Below are 27,462 nucleotides of genomic sequence, written 5' to 3'. Positions count from 1 at the left end.
TGGGCACATATACCTCTACAGCAAAAAGTATAGCAACGTGAGCTGCTTGACATTTTGAAATCTCTCAAGTTATATCTTCCTACTTGCGGAAGTGGGGGAGGGGAAAGGCTAACATAAATGGAACTATATATTATTGGTATGCATTATGAAAACAAAAATTGATGAGGGGATTGGCATCGAAATCGCGACGATCCGATAGACGTGACAATCACTGCAGAAGTTGCCAACCCCTGGGAGATGGAGAGGAAAAATGGGGTGATGGCAAATATGAAGGGCTTTCTCTGGAAAGATACTAGAGTGAGAGGCAAGGTGTGGTACAGCCAAAAAAAAAGGGCACTGAAATGTACACAATGGTTTAAGACCATAATCAGAATGCAAAAGGTCCAAGGAGGGATGTGTACAAACATGAGACATGCTGGGGATATCCGTTCAAACATTATAAGCGTGCAAAATGGAAAATCAATATTTCCTCTTTACGCACACAAAGAAATAAAAGTAAATGAAGTATCGAAGTCATTACACATAGGAAGAGTGAACTTGTCGAGTAGAACTCCAAGTAGTGACAAAATGGATACCAAGAAATGTGCTATTAGAAATATTCCCCTAAGCAATGGAAGATATATGGGGATCTGTAATGGAGAAAAATTCATACACATTCGAAACTTGGAAAGAAAGATTATGAAGTGCTATTATTCGGTCAATATTTGTGATGATAAAAAAGAGAGTGAAAAAGAAGAAAAAAAAAAAATGAATAATGTTAACGAACATTGTAACAATAATTGTGAAAATGTATGGTACAGTCATTGGTTAAGTAAAAGTTTACGGGGAAAAAATACTTTTTTTGATGTAATAAAAAAGAATCTAATCGCGTATGCATATTTGTCAAGATTGCACATACCCACAGGAATGTACCTCTTATTTAACTCAGCCTTGTATGGGTATTTCTTAACTTTTCCTGTGGAAACATTATTCACTACAAGTAACGATATAAATTGGAGTTCAATTTACAAAATTGTAAAAGATATAATGTTATTTACATTTGGAAGTGTAAATAGTAGAATAGTCGGATGTATAATCAATGATATGTTTGATAAAAATTATGATAGACATGTTGAGAGAACAAAAAATAGACCATTAGCAAATAATACTATAAGTATGAAAAGAGCATTTACGTATTTGGTTATCCATTCTGTTATGTCCTTGTTAACATTATTTCAGTTTAATCTTCAAACAATTTACATAGGATTAGGGTCCACATTTTTTATTATTACATATCCATTATTGAAGAGAATAACATATTATGCGCAAGTTTATTTATCTATCACATTTAATTTGGGTTTTTTAATTTCTTCAAGTGTTAATATAGATTTATTAAATAATGCTGTTCCACTTTTTGTAAGTTTTATTCCTTTGTGTTATTTTACAATTATATACGATACAATTTATGCTCATCAAGATAAACATGAAGATATAAAATTAAATTTAAAATCTTTAGCAATAAAATGGGATAAAAAAACTTTGAAATATTCAAAATTTTTAACATTAAACATGACTTATTTGTTTTATCTCTCTGCCTATTTTTTCAATATGCATTACTCATACTATATTTTTTCCACATGTAATATCCTTTATTTATTTTTTTGTCTTAACAAGGTTTCTCTAAATGATAAAGAAAAATGCATGCAATTTTTTAAAAACAGCAAAAATATTTTGCTTCTCATTGCACTTTCTGCCCTTGCTGCCAAATTGTGCGAAGCATACAAAAGGAACGAATCCCTGGGTGATACTACTCCAATGGAGACACCACCGAAGAGGTTGTAGTGACAACTACAAAGATACACCATAGAGACCAAGCTGCACAAGATGTAATACTCCAAAGGTAATTAGAATTATTTCAAATCGGTTCATCAAGAAAGTGCACATAAGCCATTCATACCAAATAAACAACATCACCTTTATTTTATTTATTTTTTTTTTTTTTTTGTTTCCAAATGAATTCCTAATTTTGACTCGAGGAGGAGTAAAACACGTAAGTCATTTGAGGAGACGATTTATTTTTTTTTTATTTTTCCCCCTCCATTTGTCAATTTTATGGGACCATGTCTAGACATATTTTTAAATATCGAAAGAAAAGAAACGGAAGCAGGAGCCATTTAGGTGTCCTCCTCGATTTGTGTGCATATGAAAAGGTCTCTTTTTGCTTAAGGTTCAATTGGAAAATGAGTTGGAAACAAAAACAAATAGTATTATTGGGTATACAGCATGGAGAAATTGATGTGACGAAACAAAAATAGCAATTGGGAGGTGGCTATTGGGAAATGACCAATCAGTTAAAACACGAGACGTGAGAAGCGCGAGTCCTTTAATCATCCAAGAGGAATGTCAAATCCCTGGGGGGATGAACTTCACAGGTTTGTTGTACCTGTCATTGATATCTACAAAAAAAAAAAAAAAAAAAAAAAATGTCAATATGTAGAGTGGTAAAGTTGCCTAAGGTGTGTATATGTATGTGTGTGTGGAAAGATTGCTTATTATCTCCCTTTTATGTGTCCCCATTTTTATTGATTTCGTCTTTACCTAAAGTGTCTATTTTTCCGTTCATTAAATTCAAGTTCATTTTGCTGTGGGTGCAGATGAGGCATTGTGTGTGTATGTATGTATGTTTGTGCAGCCGAGGAATGGGATAGAGATGTACACACACGCACAAGCAAATGAAAAAGGAAAAGAAAAAGAAAAAGAAAAAGGAAAACGCGTGTTTGCAAATATTCTTGCATATTATCCGTGTTCTTCTTCTTCTTCTTCTGTTACACATGTTTTATCTGTGCAGAAATTTTTCCTCTGAATTATCCACCCCATGTTGTAACTTTTTTTTTTTTTTTTTTTTCCATCCTACCCTTCCATTGCATACGCGGGCATGGGTCCCGTTGGATTGGAGTTTTTTAAATTTGCTTTTAACTTGGTGAATAAGTCCTTGTCTAACAGGTTTGTATCAACACGGAAATTTGCGCCTCCTGTTGTGTGAACAAAAAATAAATAATAAAAAGGGAATAAATAGTGGTGGTGGTGGTGGTGGGGGTAAATAAATGGGTGAATGAACAAGTGGAGAGATAAAATAAAGTAACAATTGGAGAGTAGCTCTCTTAGGATGGAGACGTGGTAAAACGAGTTTGCAGTACTGTCTAAGGGTCCGTGCGAAAAAATTGATGAACAATGAATAGTGAAGAGTGAACAAAAATACACTCCTCTCCCCCTTTTCATGGGGCAGATAAGATAACCAAATCGAGGGATTGGCATTTTTTTCTCTCTTTATTCACACCTGGCATAACATTGGGTGGGACTCCCATGTTCAGTTTGGCAGCGTATGTGTCCAAGTTGTTGTTCGTTATTTCTTTGTTCAGACGGAGGTTGACTGAGAGTGGAGTGGCGTGCATAAATTTGTTATGCGTGTACGTGATTGGCAACACGAACGAGATGGGTACTCGAAAACATGATATAAACTTTACACAACAACCTCGCCCCGATCGCCGGGTATATAGCAGGTGTGTGTGTGTGTGTGTTGTGGACTTACCTTCTCTAGATATGCTAAGCTCCTTGGCCATCTCATCGTTTCGCCTCTTCAGATTATCTATCTCTTTGCGTAAGGTCTCCTCAGCGGAATCACGTTCTCCCAGCTTGGCATGCAAAGTTTTAACCTCATTGTGTAGTTTTGTGATTTCATTGATATTCTGCGAACTGATTTTTTCAATGTTGACATGTTCGATGGTTTTGGATTTTAATTTATCCTTCATTTTTTTTAACTGATTTTGTAACTTGGTTATGATATCATTTCCCTTGTTGATCTCATCAATAGCAACATTAATTTCCTTTTCCAATTTGACGTTTCTGTCTTTGTATTTTTTTAACTCCATTTCTAGATTATAATTACTCATTTTAATACTTTCAAAGCTTGAGCTATTTGAAATATTACTTTCGCATTCTTTTTCATATTTCGTTTTGAGATTGTTAAATTCGACGGTGAATGTATTTTTATATTTTTCGAGTTCACATTTGGCACATTCGATATCTTCCTTTTCTTTCATAAGTTTTACAAAATTTGTGTTTTTTTCTTCTAGCTCTGTTTTTAAATTTTTTACCTTACTGTTCAGGTTAAAAATTTTTTTTTCGTGATTTTCATTAATTTCATTTAGTTGATTAAATTTATTTTTTAAATTTTCAAGATCTTTTTTTAATTCTTCATTTTCACACGTAAATTTTTCTTCTCGTCTTTCAATAATTTTTTCATGTTCTTTTTTTAAGTTATTTATATCATTACTTAGAGTTAGATTAAAATCGCATTTCATGTTGTTCATACTATTTTCCAAATTTTCTATTGTTTTTTGTAAATTTTTAATTTCGATCATATTATTATTGTTTTTAATAATTTCCTCATTCACCTTTGTAATCATTTCTTCATTATATTCTTTTACATATTTTAGATTATTACACAAATACGTGATAACATTTTCGTAGTCGGCTCGTCTCAGTTGTAAAGACAAATGTGTTAATTCCTTGAATTGATTAATTTCCACAATATTGAGAATTGCAATTTCTGCAGTTTTTTCTTCCATACTGCTAGTGCATGCGTATGGCCGACAGTAATTCAGGTTACTGCTATTATTACTATTATTATTATTACTATTAATCCCACTGTTATAAGTGGCAGAATTGGGATGACTGTTATAGTATGGATTGTAGGATGCCATTTTCCCTCCACTGTCATTACCATTGTTAGTATAATTATTCCCTTCTCGATCAGCTGTTTTGTTGCTACTGTCAAGAATGAGAACAGCACGTAATCTTTGATCTTCCACCTTTTCACAATGCTCACTTTCAAGAACACATTCTTCTAACAAATCGATAAATTTAAATGGAAACAAATCAAAATTAATAACCAATGTTTGTTCTTTTTTTATTTTTTCATAATTCTCTTCGTATAAATCTAAGTAATAAAAAAAAGATTCATTCATGTCATCTGAGAGTTCCAATCTCATGTATTGTTTTCCACCAATATTTTTCATACTATTAATTTTCACAGTTAAAGTCTTAACGTAGTTATGCTTTGTTTCACATTTAACGAGAAATTTAATTGCCTTACAATAAATTAGTCCATTTTTATCATACTTATTGTATATAAAACTCATGTCTATGTTTTTATATAACTTGACAGAATTATTTACCCCTCTATTTTGTTTCATATTGCTACTACTTGTCATTTCTGACATTTTCGTGTTCTTTTCATTTATACTTAATTCACTGCAATTTCGATTATTTGTGCATATTATATTTATTTTTGTACCATTTGTCGCATATCCCCCTTTTCCCATCATATTCGAATTGGAAGTGCTTTGCAATGTAGAATTATCATTAGATATTCCTTCACAATCACTTCTCTTTTCGATGCTCAAACCGTAGCTATGTGTGCAATACTCGTTTTCATTAGTGTGGGAGGATACCATATTGGGAGTAACACTAGACGTCGTGTTTGCAACATACTCTCCATTCGTACTATCAGCGTATGAATAGGAATAATCTCTGAAATTATTTGCGGAGTTCATGTTCCTGCGTTTGTTTCCATTATAAATGAATCTTGGGATAAATGGTATTTACACATTTGTTCGTGTGTCTCAGTATTTCTGTGCATTTCTGTCTCTAATCAACTTGCAAACTTTCGCATTGCAAGTTAGGATCGCTCATAGAACAACTGTCCCAGCAAAAGTCGGTTAATTTAGGTGATGTACTAAATGTGATCAATGAGAATGAATAAAAAAAAAAAAAAAAAAAAAAAAAAAAGGATCAACAGTGATAGAGGGAGGAAACTAAGTCTAATCAATATCATTATTACTTGTTTCCAGTGTGTCCCCTTTCATCTAGGATAATCACCATAACATGTTTGCAGTTTTACGAAGAAAAAAAAAAAAAAAAAGAAAAAAAAAGAAAACATATGCGCAAAGATCAACAAAATGTATATGCACACGTGCAGGCATTACGGACGCGCATGAACATTTGGTGTCTATAATTCATGTGGTGATAAATAAATGAAACGTGGATACCCTTCCCTCCCATCTTTCTACTTTATTTATTTAGGTATATATATATATATATATATATTTTTATCTCTACTAACTTTGTAGCATTTAGGGAAGAATCTTCAGTACATCTCTTTTTGTCTACTTTAAGTATGCACAAAGGTTGGATTATTTCCCCCCCCCTCACAGTAGCCTATATAAATTCTGATGGATAGCGCTAAGCTAAATGGAAACAGAAATGACGCTTTCTCAGATTGGGAGAAATGAAATGGAAGATATATATATTTTACACGTGGACATGTGAAGTACTTGTGCTCATTATATGTGTAAATATACCTTGACCAAAAATGCGAGAGCATCAAAATGTGCAAATTGTGCAAAACGAGGTTGAAAGGGTTAACAAATAAAAAAAAAAAAAAAAAAAAAAAAAAGGACTTTTTACACATTACCTTATTTTATTACCATTTTATTACCATTTTATTACCATTATATTACCATTATATTACCATTTTATTACCATTATATTACTATTTTATCACTATTTCTCACTATTTATCACTATTTTATTGCTATTTTCTTTATATTCTGCTTTCTTTTCCCTACTTTTTAAGGAAAATTCCGCAAAAATGTTACCATTCTCTTTTCCAGTGGGAACAAAAAACTGCCCGTGTGTGTTACCATGGATGGGGGGAGTGTTTCACTTACACACACACGTGTGTATATGCAATGGCCAGAAAAATGTTGCACAAACAGCATAAGAAAGTGCCAAGTGGGGAATGCGACATGGCCAATGCGACATGACCAATGAGCCTAACTCGCCCAATAAAGTCGCAACATAAGTAAAAAAATTTTGCACCTCAAAAATTAGTGCACTTGGGAAAACATTGCAAATTTTGAAAGAAAAAAAAAAAAAAAAAATAAGCACTTGGTTAAAAATTAATTTTTGTCTATTTGTGCCAATGTGTGATTCCTCTCTTCCTTTTTACAATTTTGCGAGAAAAGTTGTAAAAAAAAAAAAATGTTTTATGATTTTTTCTGCAAGCCGCTTAGATTTTTAAAATGCGGATATGGAAGAGATTGCGAAGAGATGGCGAAGAAACTGCGAAGACATTGAGAACAAAATAAAGGGAAATGGAAACGATGCGAATCGAGGAAACAGGGAAAAGTGCTTTAACTCATTCTCACTTTTCATCAGCACCTTATTCGCATTTCCTGAAAGGTACAATATATCCATGTAATGCATATGCGAAAATATAAATAGTGGCATAGGTTGACGGAGCCACATGGCTAGTTTTTTTTTTTTTTTTTTTTTTTTTTTTTTTTTTTTTTTTTTTTTTTTTTTTTTTTTTTTTTTTTTTTTTTTTTTTTTTTTTTTTTTTTTTTTTGTTGCATCACGTTCTGTTAGTTCTGTTCGCACATATTTCAGTTTGTCAGTTCGGTTTGTCCTTCGGTTTGTGGCTCGGTTTGCTACTTTTTGCGTATCGCACACTAAATCCCATTCTCTGACACCTGGCCACTCTTTAGTTTACTTTATTTTTGCTAATGCACGAAACAGCTTTTAGCAACTCTTGTGCGTTAGTCTCTCATGATCAGTTGAATATATTTCGTGCCACCACACTTGCGTGATATGTAATTAAACATTTGTATGCACATGTGCATGTATCTTTTGTTTTCATATTTTTGTTTGGACAGGAAGAATATCTTGACCACTTTTTTTTTTCTTTTTTTTGCCTTTTTTACTTTTTTCTTTTTTGCAAATATGAAACGCTCAATTCTGTTAAAATAGAAAATTAGTATATAAAATGGACAAAACGTAGACTTTTGATTTATTGGAACAGATAAAATGGCAAAAAATTCTCACCCAAAAAAAAAAAAAAAAAAATAAAATACTTTTAGATCTTGTGCATATGCAAATGTGTGCGTACAGCTATGAGTTTATGGGAGTTACACATTTGTATTTTTGCCTCTCCCTGTCCTCATTATTATTTTTATTTTATTTTTTAATTGCTTTTATTTAATTACTTTGTTTATACCACTTTTACTTTGCTACTTTTATTTATTATTATATATTTTTTTCTTCTTTTTCACCTTTTTTTTATTACATTTTTTCATTTTTTTTTTTTTTTTTATTTTGTTATTCCCCAAAGTTCCTCTTTTACTCACTCTTTTCCATATAAAGTATGCGCAAAATGTGTGTAAAATAAGTGTGTAAAACATGTGTGTAAAAGTATGTGCAAAAAATTTGTGTGAATGTAACATGCGTAAATAGGTATTTTGTGCATACATATTCCTGTGTATGCAAGAGTGTATTTTATTTTATTTATTTAATTTATTTATTTATTTGTTTATTTTTATTTCATTTAATTTTTTTTTTGTTTTATTTCTTCTTTGCACTGCTTAGCAACCCCAGGTTAACATATTGCATGTATTTTTCCTCCCTTTTCTTCTCTATTCTTTCTTTTTCTATCCTTTTCGAATCTTTTAACTTTCTTTTTTTCCGAGCAGGTTAACTAAATACATATTCTTTGGGTTGAAAAAAAAAAGTATGTAAAAATTACATATCTTGTCCTTACCTTTTTTTTTTTTTTTTTTTTGTTTTTTTTTTGACACATCCATTTTAGCAGGCTCTTTTATGGAGCCCATTTTACATTCCTTCTTTTCCGATTTTTTTTTTTTTTTTTTTTTTTTTTTTTTTTTTTTTTTTTTTTTTTTTTTTTTTTTTTTTTTTTTTTTTTTTTTTTTTTTTTTTTTTTTTTTTTTTTTTAGCTTTTTTTTTTAAACGAATAAAGCTTATAGTATTAGATAATGCTAATACTGTATGAACGTTTTTTCATATGTGTTGATAAAGAGAGTCCATACTACATTTACCATTGAATCGAAACTTTTTTAAAAATTCTATATTATATCATTTTTTTTCATGTATACACATACGCAAGAATGTTTTTTTGTATATTGACTCCATACTCATAGAGTTTACAAATCCATTTGCATACATCATTTGGCCAGTTTTAATTAACACATAAAAAAAGTAACTTACAATCTAGCTAAAAGGGACCTATGTATTTATATTATATGATTTAGAGAAAATGCATATATTGGAAAAGGTACATGAGTGTAAGTGTCTGCAATTTATGTTTGTATCCTCACATCTGTGTCTCTACGAATGCATGTTATCAGTAGTCACATTTTCTGTGTGAAAAAATTGAAATGTGCCATTTAATTTTTTCCTTTTTTAAAGAACAAATCTATCACGTCGAATCCCTTTTTTTTTTTTTTTTTTGTATTCTTAATAACGAGAACCAATCGTAACTAATAGCAATCCTAGTTTACACATTATCCAGATATGTGTGTGCACACGTATATGTGCATATGTGCAAATATATATATATATATTATTATTTATATATATATATATATTATTATTTATATATACATATTTTTATATATATATACATATTTTTATATATATATATACATATTTTTATATATATATATACATATTTATATGTATATTCAAATCTCCCATCCGTCGGTTCCTTTCGTTTTGTTTTGTTTTATCGCATCTATAAGTGCAAATTTTACTCTGTTTGAGCTGTGTTTCTCGTTTTTACAACCATCATTATTTTTCAAGAACGAGATTTTGTGCTTACATTTTATTCGTTTTTAACTTTACTGTTATTCAATGCTGGATCACTGAAGCGGAAAATAGTTTTCTGTATGCATGCATGTCTTGTTCCAAGGAATCGACCATTTCTTCTGTCTACCCGAGTATAGGAGACAAGTAAAGTGTGTACTTCTCGATCTTTTCTTTCTTTTTATCAACAGGTGCAAATTTATGCTAAAATATATGTATATTTATTTATATATATTTTGTACTCTTATCCCATCCTTTTTGTTCAATTTTGTATTACCTTTCACACGTTTTATCTTGCTCTCTCACGTTTTTTTGAATTTTTTTTTTTTTTTTTTTTTTTGGTCCCCTAAAGATCGAGTAGTTCTTTACTTTTTTTTAAGATTAATATATTTGTGTGAGAAAGGGAAAATTACCCCCTCAGAATGGATAAAGAGCTATACAAACAAGTGCACCTTAGTATACATATATGCATGTTTGTAGGCATGTCCGTGTGCATGAGTATACACATTCATTTTTGTTGTTCTATTATTTATTTTTATTTTATTTTTTTTTTTGTTTTACACCGTCATTTGGGGGGCTGTGATTTTTCGTTCCTTGTTCAGATTCCGTTGCAAAGATTTACACTTTAGCCAGCTTTTGTAAATTTCAGAAGTGCTATTTGTTAAAACATTAGCAAATGTATTTTTGTGTCTGATCATTTATGAACATTATTAATTCCATTTGATTGAATTTTTATTTTATTTTTTATATGCCACCATCGTTAGCAGCGTGCCTAAGTGCCTCCATAATTTTTGTTCTCGAGTTTCTTTTTTTTTTTTCCCATTTTGTCACTACTCGATTGTTGATACCGTAGATATTTCTAGCTATTCTAACACGTCTAACACTTCTAACACGGCTAACACTTCTAACACGGCTAACACTTCTAACACGGCTAACACTTCTAACACTTCTAACACTTCTAACACTTCTAACATTTTTTTGCTTTGTGCCTCCTCCATTGTGCTCATTTGTCCACCTGAACATCAATCGAAGTAGTTCCGGCTCCCATTCATCATCCGTTTGAAGTGGTATATGCTTATGATCAATATCCAATGTTCACTACTAGCCTGATTTGGTAAAGACTTTTATTTTTTTTTTTTTTTTTTTTTTCTCAAATTTGCCTTTCATTTGATTAAAGATTATTATCCATTTACCCACCAGTGCAATTATGCACACATCTAAAGTAGATGCACGCAAATAGAAATAATCAAAGTACTGATAAGAGACCAAAAAAAAAAAAAAAAAGACACGAATATTTCTCCAAATAATAAAACCGATAACTCTTTATGAGTGGACAAATCTAACTGAACGTTGTATGCCACGGTTCGCTTTTAGAAGTGAAAAAAAAAAATAAGCAATACATACAAATGAACGAAACAAATTTCGAAATGGAGAATCATGGGAAGATAGAAACAGTTCCAATTCAGAAACAAAAAGGAGATTCCTTCGATAAAGGTAAAACTACTGGAGATAGAAGTGGTAGCAGTGGTAGCTGTGGTAGATGCGGTAGTGTAGATATCTTCGAAAGAATCCCTGTCGAGGGTAAAGTTGGCACGCAAATGAGTGAGAAACGCCAACCTAGCAAAATCATAGGTCATTCCTACAACCAGAAAAAAAATACAAATGAAGACAAGAAATATATGACGAACCCATTGAATAAAACAAAGAATACATATTTGACATATACCAAATTGCATGCAAGCAAAGGAGAAAGTGAAATGAAAAATTATCATCAAATAGTAAGTCAAAATGTTAATGTGTCTGTGAATGGAAATTTAAAAGGGAACCAAAAGAAAAATACATTCTACTCTCCTAATGAATATGGAAGATCGAATAATATAAATGTGATGAATAATTACTCGGGAGTTCAACGTCAGATGAATTGTATGTTAGTATATGAGTCTACGTTAGACAACCAGCTGAACAGACATACATATTCAGAACATAAAATCAACAACCAAAAGATTATCAAGAATCATCGAAACGATAAAAGTTCATATACAATACTGAATAAAAGAAATGAATTCCATTTTTCTGCAAAATACAACAGTAATATTGGTGCATTTCGTGATATGATGTACGAGACATCAAATACACATGGGGAATTTCCCCGAGAGAAAGATACTGTCTACGAGAATGTTCACACATCAAACGAGTTTCATATGAACGATACATCAAATGAGCCTCATATAAAGGGCATACGAAATGTTTCTAATGTAAGTAAAGAGACTTATAGTATCATATCTAAAGAGGTAAAGGATAACCAATTTCCCAGCTTAGGAGAGAGGGATGAACAATATAGAATCCAGGAGAAAGGGTCAGATGAACTGATGAAACAGAATACTTATTTTGCAGATAATGCACAAAATGACACAGTGTACTCAAGGATGAAGAACAGTAGCAGCTTATTGCACAAGGGAAAAGTGGACTCCAAATTTGATGCTACTTCAGAACAGATGGATGAAAGAAAATTTTCCTCAAAATGTAACAACTATGGTGCGGAGTACAACTATGGAGTGGATTACAACTATGGTGTCGATTGCAATCAGATGAAATGTTCCATGAATCCAATGCCATATGAAAAAGCTAGTTTCGAATTTGCAAATAAAAAGAAAAATTACAGAACTGGAATTTACAACAATTTGTTTAATATGAATGAACAAAGGATAAATTTTTTAAGAAAAGATGCAACTACATGTCTTAGTACCTTCAGCACAAGTTCCAATTTTCCCTATAGATTCAACATCCCTATTTATGACACATATAAGCAAAGTGAATCGAAAGAGATTGCTTTGAACCCACGAATAAATCATGCAATGGCTCTACCGTTTGATGGTATCACGGGTGGGAAGGACAATGTACAGAACTTCTTCCACAATGAAGTTACCAATGTAAGGAATTTGTCCGGTTCAGAGAGAAGGATATCGCTAATGGATGTGAAAACGAAGAGAATCCATGTAAAAGCAATCGATTCATTGAACAGAGGGAAAGATGGGACGCAATCGTTTGCAAAGTCTAATGAATTGTTAAGAAAAAATTACTTCAAACAGAAGCCAAATGAATTCGGAATTTTACCTCTAGAAATGAAAACTTTAAATAGTTTAAACGTCTGCCTTAGTCTTAGTGTAAAAAAAAGAATGAAGAAAACAAGATTAGAAGATCTAGGGAGAATGAGTAGTAGTATTAATTCTAAAATGAATCAGATGAATGAAATTTTTTTATCGAATAATTCTAAAGGGACAAATAAGAAAAAGAAGGGAAATAAAAATTTTAATTTAAATTTATGCAGTGCTTGTTTAAACATAGATGATGGTATATATATTAGACAGATAAATGAAATTATTAACAGAGAAATAAAATTCTCTGATGATGATATGGAAATTTTGGACGAATTAACAAAGTCAAGTGCTTACAATTCTTACGTTTTTAATAATATAAAAAGTATTAGCAGTTTTCGCAAAGGTGGATTAACATGGATAGTGTATAATAATAATAATAATAATAATAATAATAATAATAATAGCAATTTTTCATGTGCAAAAACAATGAAACAGATATGTATAAATTATGACAAGGTAGATACACATATGACTGATAATGAACACACATATGATGATCTAATTAAGAAAAATATTTTTTGTACGAATAAATATATTATTGAACCCACTATTGAAAATACATGGTTAAAAAAAGTACTATTAATAATTAAAAAAGAATCTTTAGATTTAGATGCCTTTTTTTTTAAATTAAAATATTATTTTTACAAATCGGTTCTGTTTTTATACAGAGAAGGTATCAAATCATATTTAGGAGATGTTGCTAACCAAATGAAAATTTATATTAATTATAATTTCTGGTCTGCATCTGAAGTTGCATATATTCTTCGTCAACTTACCAATTTGTGCAATATACAAATTGAAGTAAGAGTGAAGGGAGAAATTGGTTGTGTTATTTATTTAAACAATGAGCCCAAAGACTTTCAAGGATTTGTAGATAGTCATAACTTAAATGATACTTTTACTAAAAAAGACTGGATATTATTACATAAATTCGCAATCAAAATGATGCAATATAAGAAGGATCATAATGAAGATAATCAATACACGGAACCCAGTGCGCAAATTTCTCTCCAAGATTTAATGTCAAATCCAAGGGTTCATGAGAAAGATCTAAGTATACAAGCAGACGAGTCGACACGACACAAATACAACTCCCAGGGTCAGAGAGACAAAAGAGAAAATTATAGCAGCAAAAATGACGAAGCACCACAGGATGGAATCACAAATTTTGGATTATTAGCGAAACAGTTGAACCCTCGCTCGCATCTGTGTAGAAAAGTCAATGACGTGGGAACCCAGCAGGGAACATTGGAACAAGTGGACGAAGCGGGAGAAGTGGACAAAGCGGGAGAAGTGGACGAAGTGGTCGAAGTGGTCGAAGTGGACGAAGTGGTCGAAGTGGACGAAGTGATCAAAGAGGAGGGTCAGGAACCGAGTACTTTTCTCATCAAATTGACTAGTGGTAGTCTATCCCATCGTAAGGACGACGAGTTAGAGTTTCTCAGTTCTGCTAGCATAGCTGTTGCTGCTGTGGCTGTAGGTGCAGAATCGATACCTCCACCCATTACTTCACCCATTACTTCACCCATTACTTCACCCATTACTTCACCCATTACTTCACCCATCACTTCATCTATCACTTCACCCATCGCTTCACCCATCACTTCAACTATTGCTTCACCCATTACCCCAGCTCATGTTACTACCTCCACAGTTACTGTTACAACAAACACGTCCCCAAATAGAAACGATGAGGGAGGAGAATGTATCTTCTGCTCTCAATCGAATAAGAAGCTAAAGTCCTATATGTTCAACGGGGGACGATATGCATTTGCTGCCAAGTTGAAACAAGAAATTAAGCACTTCAAATCGAAAAGGTTAGGTGACATTATACATCTTGTGCAGCTAGCTATACATAAAGGAATTTTTGTATACTCACAAAGGATACTACTACCAGTTTCTGCATGCGAAAAAAGTGCTGATGATTTGTACCCCAAAATAAAAAATTTTAATTATGAATTATGTGAAACGCTAGAAGAAGTAATGAGAATCATATCTTTACTAGTTGACCATAAGCCAAATGGACTAGTTTTGGCACAACTGAAACAGCAATTTATTCTTCAATTTAAGAAAGAATTAAATAGCTTGCACTTTGGTTATAAAAAGCTGCAAAATTTGTTGCTAGCGGAACCTTTCTGTAAATATTACAAACTGTATATTCCAAACTGTAATTTGCATAGGACTCATATTCAGCATAAGAAGTATAAGACTCCTGATAACTGTAGAATATTTCAGAAGGAGAATGTGAGTGCAGGGTCGTACCTCGAGTTTATTGATCATCATGAATTTTACAATTACAGCGATGGAGAATCCAGTAGGGGTGACGAAGGCCATGAAGAAGACGTGGATCCAGATTCAGACACAGTGCCGGAGGAACAGGCAAAAGAAGAAGCAGCAGAAGAAGCAGCCGAAGCAGCAGAAGAAGACACAGCAGAAGCAGCAGAAGAAGACACAGCAGAAGCCGAGACAGAGGCAGAGACTGAAGAAGAACAAAGCGCGAATTTTCTTGACCTCTGCATGCCCTGTCCTCACAATGAACAAATCAAACGAAAGGGAAATATTGAAAAAACAAATTGCAAAAGAAAAGGAAGTTCTATGTATTCCCCAGAACAGGCTGTCATAAAGAGTGACGCACAAAGTACACAGCTCAATGGAAGTAATGAAAATACACTGAGTAATGTTTCTAGAAATAAGGTGATCCCAAATGAACTTGTAATCAGTGCGAATAAGAACACAGAACAGAGTGAAGATTCTCCATTTCATAATTCCATGAATGAGAAAAATGATATCCCCACTGATCAGAATTCCGTGTCCGCTTCGATGGACGAACATTGCAAAGAAATAAAACTTGAACAGAGTATTCTAACTTCTAACGAGTTTGAAGTAAAAAATGAAAATCAAAATCAGGATCAAAACCTAAAGCAGGATCAAAATCTAAAGCAGAATCAAAATAATTTTACAAATTGTGAAGCTCTTACCAGCAAGGGAACCCTTCTCACTGAGGAGAACCTGGAGGAACGATTTCAGCAGAATTGTCCATACCTCACCGAGAAGACAAATGTTCCAATAGAAACAGGTAAATCAGATAGACAAGATAATAAAGGAATGGAATTTTTAACTAGTGATACATATTATAGGAACGATAGAGAGAGTAACGAGAGGTTGAATGGGTCGACAAAATGGGAAAGGGGAAGAGAAGTTATCAATTCCAGGGGACACAATAAAAATGTAGAAATTAGTTACAAAAATTTGAAAAAATTACCAGGGTTCATTCAAGATAGCATAAATATAATACTTGATAATAATAAGGATGATTGTTATTCTTCTTTGGACATAAGAAATGTGGTGCAATTTTTTAAAGGAGATCAAGAAAATTATGAGAAATCTAACGATGTATACTTATCTATATTGTCTAAAATGTCAACGAGAGCAAGGAAAGACAACAATATTGCTGCAGAATTGAATGGAAGTAGAAATGAAATGATAAAGGATGCAAGCGAGAATGTGCCAAAAATGAAAGCGGATTCCAGTGTAAAAATTCACAACCACAGTAGTAGTGTTCTTAGCACATTGTATTACATGGATCTAGATGTGAATAATAACAATGTTGAGAAATTTCATGAAATAAAAAAAAATTTCGAAGGCATAACTAGTCGAGGCGATTCGCAAATCGCTCCTCCTCAATGTGGCTCTCCATGTGATATGATCCAGCTTAGTGATGAAGGGTACAATGAAAATGACAACATATGGTATTTCTCATCACAGCATGAGGGAATAGAGAAGAAAAGAAAGTATGATTCACTCATGAACGCAACGGTTTCGCCTCTACTGAATATTTACGGGCTAATTAGAAAGTATAAAAGAAAAAAAAAAGACTATCAATTGTTTTTCGAAGAAAGAAATAGTAATAATAGTAAAAGTAACAGTAATAATAGTAATAGTAACAGTAATAATAGTAATAGTAACAGTAATAATAGTAATAGTAACAGTAATAATAGTAATAGTAACAGTAATAATAGTAATAGTAACAGTAATAATAGTAATAGTAACAGTAATAATAGTAATAGTAATGATATTGACAGTATTGTAGCTCGTCATGCTGAGGTGCAGAATGCCATGAAACATAATCTCATTAATGAAAGGAGTTCATCTGTGGGGAATGTCCAAAATGATTCTCTACCAGTTGGATCGCAGATAAATAAATGTCAGCTCTTGAAGACGAATCAAAAATTTAGAAATGGCAAGCGTAATGCAATGGATACAAAGAAAACGAGAGGAGCGAAGGATGTGAAGGACTCGAAAGAAATGAAAGAAATGAAAGAGTCGATACAATCGATTGAACAAGAACCGATTGAACCAGAACTGATGGAATCAGAACCCATAGAAATGAAAAAATCTAGTGTTTTTAATAAAAACACTTTTTTCGAAAAAAAAAAATTCTCAAATATGCAATGTATCACTAATCCAATGAGAGAAAACAATTTTAATGAATCACATTTTGACCCCAATAGATCCAGGAAAAGTTATTTCGAATATGATAAAACGAATCAGAAAATTAATGTCGCTTCAAATTGGAATTCTGGAAAAAAAAATATAAAAACGTTTACAAATGAGGTTCCTCTATTGCTATCACATGGAGAGAAAAATAGTTCCATCATACAGAGACCAACAAATGGAAATGAAACCGTTATTCAGATAAGTGAATTGTCACCTTTTCCTAAAGAATTGCCACCTTCTCCAAGAGAATTGCAACCTTTTCCTGGAGAATCGTCACATCTTCCAGAGGGATCATCACTTTTGTCAGGAATTAACTCAATAAAACATCCATCATCTGATGTGATGAGAAACACAAAGCAAGGCGGAAACCCTAAACTGCACAAATATCATGGGCGTTTCAGAAATTTGACAAACCAATTAAATAATCAGAAATTTATTCGAAATAACATTCCTAATGTATACTGGAATGAATATCATCCCACTGATGATTGCCATGTAAGAAAAAATACAAAATGTCATTTCTATGGTAACCTAGGTGGAGAGGTAAATATATCACATGGGAGTTATTCCAATTCGAATGATTTGAAAATGTATGATTCCACTGGATTAGAAGCTAAGGAAAATTATGGAATAACAAACGGAATAGCAAACGGAATGAACGCTACCTCAGCCAATGTTGAAGAAACACACGGTAGTGTTCCAAGTAAAGTAAATAATGAGCAGAATGACAAGGGGAAAACACAATTCGCTGGTTTTTACAAATGCAATTTGAATAGTATAACAAATATTAATACACAACATGGAGAGAACAAAGTAATTGGAACATTGGGAGGTAAGTTACCATGGAACCCCTTGAACAATGGAGATGATGAAATCATAGCTAAGGAAAATAATATTACAGATGAAACAAGCAGAATTATTTGTAAAAATGAAAACATAAAAGAGGATGATAATATGTCTATTGATGTGTACCAAGACAATTCATCTTCTCATCTGTATGTGGAAAATAATAATGTATACACGGCTCCCCAAACAGATGAAATACATAACGATGAAGCTATTAGAATAAATATAGAGAACAAATCACATCACTACGATGACGAAGTAGATGCACAGGAATTAGAACCCATCATCGATTCAAAATCTTTGAAAAAGGAACTCATGAATTCGAGTCAAATCAATTTCGATCATGGAAAAATAGACATTTGTTCTTCATTTCATAATACCAAGGAGAAATTAATCCGTAAGGAAGAGAAAAATACCATTTTATTAAATTCTTTATATAATGTGAATCCATTAATGATTGAACAAAATTTAGATGTAAAAGGAATTCACGAATTTAATTACAACAATGATCAAAATTTCCAACAATACTATTTAAGAACTCCAGAAATGCACCTTAAGAAAAATAGACTTATCAACTTTTCTAATGACGAACATTACTATGATGTACCACAAAATGTATGCCCAAGCAACGGAATTATTTTGGATTATAAGGTGTCATCTTATGAGGAAGAAGGAGCCCCTTATGGTCAGCTTAATTTTGCTTGCTTAAAAAAAGAGAATTATGTAAACTGCAATATGAACATAGTGGGTGAAAAAAACGACAATAATAGCAACTCCACGGCCACAACAACCACTTTTACGAATATCAACAGTGCAAGCAATCAAAATAACATCAGCAGTGATTACAAGGTTAGCAATGATTGCAAGGTTAGTAGTGATTACAAGGTTAGTAGTGATTGCAAGGTTAGCAATGACTCACACGTTTCAGGTCAGGACAAAATTGATCAATGTGGTGAATCGTGTAGAGAAGGGAAAACAAACGAACAAACTAATCGTCTGCACAACCAAGTTATTCAAGGTGAAAACGAGGACGATAGTCGAAACGCAATAAAATTGTTGGCATATGATAAGAAGGATGAAGCAGATAATATGGGAATAAGCCACAGAGGTGAAGTGGTGGGAAATTATGAAATGGACAAAAACTGTAACTACGAAATATTTGGAAAAACAAAAATGACACAAAAATGTAATAATAAGGAGAGTGGGAATTTAAAACAAAAATACAATTCGTTTGAGAACAGAAAATCATTATCATATGTTAGTGCACCATATGTCGGGGTGCAAAATACACTAAATGGATATAAAATGGATGATGGGAGGAAGAAAAATTTTATAAAAAAAAACGAAATTCCAGTTAACCATGAATTCACAGAATTGTTAAACACTAAAAATAATTCAAGAGAAGAACCGTTCTTTTTATCTCAAAATAAAAATGATGAAAATATATATGGAAATATGATTAGCACAATAAAAAATGATAAGACACAATGTGCCAACAATAATTTCTTTCACTACAGAAATGAAAAGTTCGAAAATGGATATAAAAATAGAAGCATTCTTAAAAAAAATAAATACGCAGACTCTAATTCAATGTTAAATCATGAGGGGAAAAAAAGTAATCACATAATTTACAATTCCTTAGAGGAAGAACACAGAAAAAGTGAAAGACAAAGAAACATAATTGATAACAATCATAATACAGTAGAAAGCAAAGTAGGAAGTAGAATAGACAGTACCATAGGCAGTAGAATAGACAGTACAGCATGCAGTAGAATAGACGGGGAAGCAGACAGCACACTCGACAGTAGCATTCCTGAGCTGCTTAGAAATAGTGGTACGTTACTTCACAAATGTGGAGAAAGTAGAAAAAACAGTTTAATCCAAAATACCTTTTTGCCATCATATCAACAAAATAAAAAAAACAATTTTGTAAAATATGGAAATTTAAATATACCTTATGTAAATCCAAGAGATGAAAAAAAAAAACACCAAAGAAAATACTTTAATTGCGCTATGGATGGAGGAAAAACACAATTAATCAATGGAACTACCAATTTTAGTAAAATTTGTAGAATTAAAAATATCTGTTTGGATAACTTTTCCATGAAATATTCCCCCTTAGACTCAAAGAAATATTATAATGCCACAAAAAATTACGCATATCAAAATAAAACGAATATTGATCTTCCGTCTCTTCCTATTTCAAATGAATATATGAAATTCTCTTCCCTGGTGAAAACCAAGAACCGAATAAATACTCATAAAAATTTTATGGAAAATCATATGTTTAAAACGAGAGATCATCCATCCTTCAATGAAGTTAAGGGGAGTCATCACATGCGAGGAGGAAATATTGTGTAATCAAATTTAGGAAAAAAACTTACGCAAAAAAAAAAAAAAAAAATCCATGCTCAATTACAACACCTCGGCACTTGGTTTAATGAAATATATTAATCATTGGATTATTATATGAACAAATGCGTTGTATACGTGTGGAAGATTATGTAAAATATGTACGACCTGCATTGAACTCACACATATACATTCATATATCTTTCTATACAACAAAGTCGCAAAATAGACAAAATGGAGATATAACACGTGAAAAATAAAAAAAAACAAAAAAATATATAAAAAAAAAAAATATGACCACATGGATGGGCAATAAATAATAATGCATTCTTTATGAAGAACTTTTCAATGTAGAAAAATGTCTTAATTTGCACAAGAGTGTGCTAAAAGTGGATAGTGGATACACATTTTCACAATCTTGTAATCTACTAACCAGATCGGTATCGTGTGCCGTGAAATCATCTACCCAGCGTGGTCGTGTGCTTGTGTCATAGGTACACAAAAGGACACTAAAGTAGAGTCAAATAAAATGGAGAAAAACAAAATGGAGCAAAATAGAACAGTGTAGAATACAGGAAAATAATCTTCTTTCCAAAATGCACTTGTTTGCTCAATTTTTTTTAAAAGTGTCTTTCTGCAAAATAAATAAGCAAATTTGATCCCTATTTGTTTGTTACTGTTTTTGTTATTTTTTTGTGTTTTCATTTTTGTTTTTTAGGTTTCGTTTTTTTGTTAATTATGTTTTATTTTTTACGTTTCGTTTTTTTTTTTTTTTGTTTTCTACGTTTCGTTTTTTTTTTTTTTTTTTTTTTTACGTTTTTTTTTTTTTTTTTTTTTTTTTTTTTTTTTTTTTTTTTTTTTTTTTTTTTTTTTTTTTTTTTTTTTTTTTTTTTTTTTTTTTTTTTTTTTTTTTTTTTTTTTTTTTTTTTTTTTTTTTTTTTTTGTTTTTTTTTTTTTTTTTTTTTTTTTTTTTTTTTTTTTTTTTTTTTTTTTTTTTTTTTTTTTTTTTTTTTTCCTGACCTGTTCATACAGCTAGCCAAAATAATTGCTAATATTAACTAAAATATTGATGTGCGCTTAAATGTGCATACGTAAGGATAGGAGGGTATATGTGCAAAATGGCACGCCTTCCTTTCTATTAATACCGCTAAAAATGTAACATATCCCTTTTTTTTTTTTTTTTTTTTTTTTTTTTTTTTAATCTTTTTTATGAACATTAATAAACTGTTTTAACACTTTTCATACTTTAATTTTTGCACAAAACTTTTCAAGCAAGAAACGAATTTATCAATTCCCATTGCGTACTTTGCACTGATAAAGAAGATTGGCACTTCGTTTCCCCCGTAGGTTTTTATGGCCCTGTATGCTTCTTCAGCTCTTTTCATATTTTCCTCGAAATTTACGTCACATTTGTTTATAACCACGATGTATGGCTTGTGGTATATGTTTTCATCCTTTTGTCGTAGTTCTTCCCTGAGTGGGGTGAAGTGGTGATACGACATGGTGAAGCAACATGGTGATGCGACATGGTGATGCGACATGGTGATGCGACATGGTGATGCGACATGGTGATGCGACATGGTGATGCGACATGGTGATGCGACATGGTGATGACACATGGTGATGACACAAAGTAATGACATAGTGGCGTGAGAACATTACCTGATACTGCAAAACTGAAATGTCGGATCTCCCATCATATCGAGAACGATAACAAGTAGGTGGGTGAGTTCCAAATAATGAATGAAGTTTGAGTTCACGCGGAAGGGGGAGCTTTGATGTGAGTTTTTATTTTGACTGAATTTGTCCAGAGGGTGTTCATTTGCATGGGCAAGATCCGTGTCAATTCCCATATCATTTTCACTAAAAAAGTCCGCAACTGATACCTGAAAATTGTCTGTAAAGATAATTTTTTTTAACACGTATGAGTTATTTACTGTGTGTATTTTATGTGTTATCAATGACAACAAAGTTGATTTGCCTGACCCTTGATAGCCTAAAAAACAAGTGTCACTAATACATTTGTAAACAATTTTTATGAACGAAACTTCCCCTTTCTTTCCCTTTTCGAAAGAATAAGTATTTTGCATATTATTTCCCTTACCACCCTCTCCACCTTTGCAAATTAAAATACAGTTATTAATTTTGTTTAAAAACCCAATGTGTATTTCTCTCCCCACTTGCTCGTCTATTTTAATCAGTTCTTTTAATATATGCATATTTTTTTTTATATAAACTGGATCTTCTTTTTTTATTACATTATACACTTTATTTTCGTAATGAGACTTATAATATACCAAATTGGTGTGATCCTCCGTCACGTGCGACGTTGTCCATTTGTTGGTCTCTTTCATATGGAATTTATTTTTCCTCTCATCGAAGGGTTCCCCTTTCTTGCAATTTGTACTCTCTCTCAGATTGCAAAAAAATTCATCACTTTGTCTTATCTCTTTTTTTCCACTTCCCGTTTGCTGTCCTTCGCTTTGTATGTGTTCTCCCCTGCCGTGCATCTTTTCTCCTGCACGTGGGAAAAGTCTATAGACATGACACATTTTATTCAAATAAATAAAAATGCTCATTCCATTTTTACCTCTCAATTGATTGGCCCTTCCCTTTCCACCAACAGTTGACGATATTGTACAGGGTAATTCAGCCAAGTTTTTAATATACATGTATTTATGTTCTCCTCTGTTTTTCCATTTCATTTCATTTTTTCCCCCATTTATATCAGAATAACATAAATATATATTACCACCATTCCCTCCTTTCCCTCCATTTGGTATTCCCAAAGGTCCCAATACTTTTCTTTTGAATTTTTTAAAGCTTACAGCACCATCTCCTCCTGATCCACTTTCACATTTGATAATTCTTTCACTTTCGTAAAAAATAGATGACATTCTTTTGCCTACTTTGCACATATCACTTTTGATACTCAATACACGGTTCTCTTGCTCGTCTGCCGGACATTGCATATTTTCCTCCATTTTATCTTTCTCATTCTGTTTATAATTTCCCTTTTCCTTGTGTATTCTCTCTACTCTGGATTTTTTATTTTTTACCCCAAATGAGGAATGTTCATATGTTTTTATATTTTTATTCGTCGCTTTGTCAACAATTCTTATGCTATAGAATTGTTTTCCTTTTCCAGAAAACAGTGTTACCCCCATGATTTGGCCCTCGTTTTTTTTCTTTTTTTTTTTTTTTTCTCTTTTTCTTAAAAATTTCATTCTCCGTTTATGCATTTAAAAATGTGTTTTATGTTATGTTTACTTCTTGGTTGATGTATTTTTTTTTTTTTTTTTTTTTTTTGATATTTTTGGAAGAAGCACTTTTTTTATCTTATGTCCTCTGTTCTTATGAACTCAGCAGCTTGTTATTCCCCTCGTAAATTTTTTTGCCGTCCACAGGAGGAGTCATTGTTCAAAGGATTCTACATAAATATGAAATGTATTTTTCATAATTTCAAGTCCTTCAAATGATAATGATGTTTCATAGGATTAAAAAAAAAAAAAAAAAAAAAATGTTATTAAGAAGTTGTAACACTGAATGCCCACTTTATTAACACAAAGGTTGTGTGTATATATACTGACGTAATTTTGGGATCACATTTTCACTCTTTTGCAAACAAATATGTGATAACTTCACAAATGGGGAATGTGGGGTGCCTGAATTTTAAGGGTTATGTGAAAGTATGAGTATGAAGAGCTGAAGAGGGGAGGGCTACCTCATACCCATAGGTAACAGCGTCCACAGACGTTTACGTGCATAGTTTCTTATTTTTTTTTTTCCTCTTTCTTCTTAACGTCCAGATTTGCTTCCAAATTGACAATTTTTTTTTTTTTTTTTTTTTTTTTTTCTCACGCCCTCTTATATAACCCTTAATGAATAGAAGCGAATGGCCCAAAATACCTCAGAAGCTCGATGACTCATTCTCCTCGGAAAGTTGCCACGTTACATATGAACAATATTTCCTCTTCAGGGAACACTTAATTTAAATTTGAATAAACAATTCATTTTGTACACTAGTAGAAATATATTCCCCATTATATTCATACCGTTCCTACACACTTGTGTAGAGGTGTCACACGAAGAGGCAATTTCTTAACTTACTAATAGCAGTCCATTTACATGAAAAATGCATATTGTCTGTTCTACCTCTGCAACTTCCTCATCGAGGGAAGGAATAAGAGAAAAACATTTTACCATTTGAAAATAAGAAAGGTAAACCATGCACAAAAAAACAGGATTTATGAAGGAGATAACAATTATAGCTATTTAGATCAAAGCAGAAATTCAGAATATGAAGAAATTCTGAACGAAATAATTCATGAATACGAAAAAGAGGAGAAAAAAAATGATAAAATAAGTCAAGAGGAAACACAAAAAAGTGGCCACAATAGGGAAAATAACAAGTCGACACATTACAATGTACAAGGGAATAAGGAAAACATTTGTAGTACCATCGACAAGGAAAAGAAGACACAAAATAATACACACAAATCAACAAATCAAGATGAAATTAAAAGAATTGAAAATTTTAAGGAAAAAAATTTCTTAAATTTATGCAATATAAATTATGATGTATTAAGCATATTGCTTAAAAAAGAATTAGAGGATTTTCAAAAGGAAGAAGAATATGAAAATAATCAATACAACAAAATCAGCCTATTTCTTGAAACACAGGTAGGGAAGCACGGAAAGGGGACAAATAACTTATACATCGACGACAATGTTGGCAGGTACTTAATCAAAATGGACAATAAATTTATCAATTCCATTTCTCAAAAGGAATTACATGTCTTACGAAACAGAATGTACAAACAAATAATACACTTAAAATATCAGTACTTGAAGAGCTACAAAAATGCAATTCATAATTTAAAGCAAGTAAGGGAAAAAAGAACTCAGCAAATAAACAAGTACGTTTCTGTAGTCTACGAAGAGGATGACAAGCAAGACGATGAGAGCAGAGGTGACTATAGTGATGAGGGCCGAGGTGACCATAATGATGAGGGCCGAGGTGACCATAATGATGAGGACCGAGGTGACCATAATGATGAGGGCACAGGTGACCATAATGATGAGGGAAGAGGAAATGTTAGGGACTCCTTTAAGTACAACGCTGCGCATGGAGAAAGGCGGATCGATGGAGAACAGACATCTAGAAGCATAGCCAAAGAATTTCCCCCAAGTAGTGATAAATCAAACTGTAGAAGCAAAAATGATCTGAACAAATCTACCACTTTTCAGATGAATAATTTAGGTAGAGACAAGAATTCCAATGTTAGCTACTTAAAACAATACAGCGATAATTCAGAAAATCTTGAACAGATAGATAAAGAACTTTCGATAGAAAATATTAAAGAAATAATGGATGTTGATGAAAGACTTTCCAAATTACAAAAAAATTTTGATGACTTAAAAAGTTTTAACATATTTCACATTCTCAATCGAAATAACTTCCTAAATAATTTAAGAATTCATAATTTTTATTTTCATAACTATGATTGTCCTTTACTTTTCAAATCTATGAAATCGTTTGTTAAGAAAATCCAGAAGGGATGTTCAAGTGGTCACACTATCCACAGTTGTGATGACACCCCTAACGATGACACTGATAGAACGAATAATAACGGGGCAGAGAAGGAAAAGTATGAGAGCGAAAAGCATGAGAGGGAAAAGCATGAGAGGGAAAAGCATGAAGCTGATGAGCTTGAGAAGGCACAAACCTTCGCGAGCAACAACTGTGCATATATGTGCGTTCCAAAAATAAGAGATCTCAGTTTCCTGAAGCATGAAAACAAGTCCATCGTCATTAACTTGTCAAGCAAAGAGGACAAGGAAAAGGAGCATCTCCCCCCTGTGAATGAGCTAAACATCGAGACAGACAAAGGCATACTAGTCCTAAGTGCGAACGGGAAACACCTGGATGTGAATGTGAGAAATATTTGCGATAAAATTTCGTACCTAACACAGAGTTTATCCATATGTCCACAATTGGACTATCAACATGAGGGGAATGACTTAAGAAATATACAAATTATGAAGAGGATACTCATGTTGGTGTTGTTTTATTTCAATATAAAAAACATGTTCGTCATATGCTTAGATAACGTCAGCGCAAAATTCTTTTACAATTTTCTGAACAGTCAGGAGGATAATTTATTTAAAAATTTGTACACAACAGAAAAAGAAAAAAAAAACGATAAAGACGAGTATTTATATGTGAATTTAAACGATGTGAAATTTTCACACATATTAAACAAGAAATTTGTACCCTTATATAATGTAAAAAACATTTTCAAGAATTATGTCTTTCTTATGAACAAGGAAGACAATTTTTACAATATCAGTACTTTCAAAAGATCTTGCTTGTTCATGTTTTTAGATGAACAAATGAATAAACAAAATCATGTAATTTCTTCATCCGTTCAACATTTTTTCTACTACAAAAAATTTGATTACCCATTTATATACAATATTGATAAAAAATTCTCCTTAAACACATTAAGGAATTTTAACGAAATTTTACTGTACCTTACTAGTTGGATAGACATATTTCACACAGGGGAAAATGAAACCAATGATGTAAAGGAGGATGAACATGAACAGGTAGGAGGGGATGACGTACCAAGTTCAGATTTAGAATATGAGGAAAAAAAGATAGAAAAGGACCAAGAGGAGGAGGAATTTATTCAAAACATGAAAAACAAACAAGAAGATGAAAATGATGATTATCCTTACGAAAAAGACGAAAGAGAGTGCGATGGGGAATACGGATCATATACATATGACCATAAAAAGAATGATCATAATATGGATGAATTAGAACGGTAGAAAATGCCAAATTGGGATAAAAAAAAAAAAAAAAAAAAAAAGTTTAAATATGAACTGTTAAGGTATTTAAAAA

General features: G+C 32.0%; 5 protein-coding genes across 5 annotated transcripts; 3 read left to right on the top strand and 2 right to left on the bottom strand.

Moving 5' to 3' along the window:
* Window positions 1-258: 258 nt before the first annotated feature.
* On the top strand, window positions 259-1,821 carry PGO_114000 (para-hydroxybenzoate--polyprenyltransferase; the record flags this gene model as incomplete). Its single annotated transcript, XM_028688734.1, has 1 exon — window positions 259-1,821. One exon carries the CDS (start codon window positions 259-261, stop codon window positions 1,819-1,821), a length of 1,563 nt encoding a protein of 520 aa, XP_028544535.1.
* A 561-nt stretch (window positions 1,822-2,382) lies between these two features.
* Window positions 2,383-5,594, bottom strand: PGO_113990 (spindle assembly abnormal protein 6; the record flags this gene model as incomplete). Its single annotated transcript, XM_028688733.1, has 5 exons — window positions 2,383-2,435; window positions 2,578-2,621; window positions 2,894-3,008; window positions 3,317-3,409; window positions 3,569-5,594. The coding sequence occupies 5 exons, from the start codon at window positions 5,592-5,594 to the stop codon at window positions 2,383-2,385; spliced, it is 2,331 nt and encodes a 776-aa protein (XP_028544534.1).
* A 5,511-nt stretch (window positions 5,595-11,105) lies between these two features.
* On the top strand, window positions 11,106-20,561 carry PGO_113980 (hypothetical protein; the record flags this gene model as incomplete). Its single annotated transcript, XM_028688732.1, has 1 exon — window positions 11,106-20,561. One exon carries the CDS (start codon window positions 11,106-11,108, stop codon window positions 20,559-20,561), a length of 9,456 nt encoding a protein of 3,151 aa, XP_028544533.1.
* A 1,220-nt stretch (window positions 20,562-21,781) lies between these two features.
* Window positions 21,782-23,719, bottom strand: PGO_113970 (GTP-binding protein; the record flags this gene model as incomplete). The annotated part of the gene is made up of 2 exons (XM_028688731.1): window positions 21,782-22,025; window positions 22,215-23,719. The coding sequence occupies 2 exons, from the start codon at window positions 23,717-23,719 to the stop codon at window positions 21,782-21,784; spliced, it is 1,749 nt and encodes a 582-aa protein (XP_028544532.1).
* Window positions 23,720-24,680: 961 nt separating this feature from the next.
* PGO_113960 (hypothetical protein, conserved) lies at window positions 24,681-27,389 on the top strand (the record flags this gene model as incomplete). Its single annotated transcript, XM_028688730.1, has 1 exon — window positions 24,681-27,389. The coding sequence occupies one exon, from the start codon at window positions 24,681-24,683 to the stop codon at window positions 27,387-27,389; it is 2,709 nt and encodes a 902-aa protein (XP_028544531.1).
* Window positions 27,390-27,462: the final 73 nt, after the last annotated feature.

Source organism: Plasmodium gonderi (genome assembly GCF_002157705.1).
Source record: "Plasmodium gonderi DNA, contig: Chr11, whole genome shotgun sequence".
Lineage (NCBI taxonomy): Eukaryota > Apicomplexa > Aconoidasida > Haemosporida > Plasmodiidae > Plasmodium > Plasmodium gonderi.
This window is presented reverse-complemented; position numbering and strand designations above follow the sequence as displayed.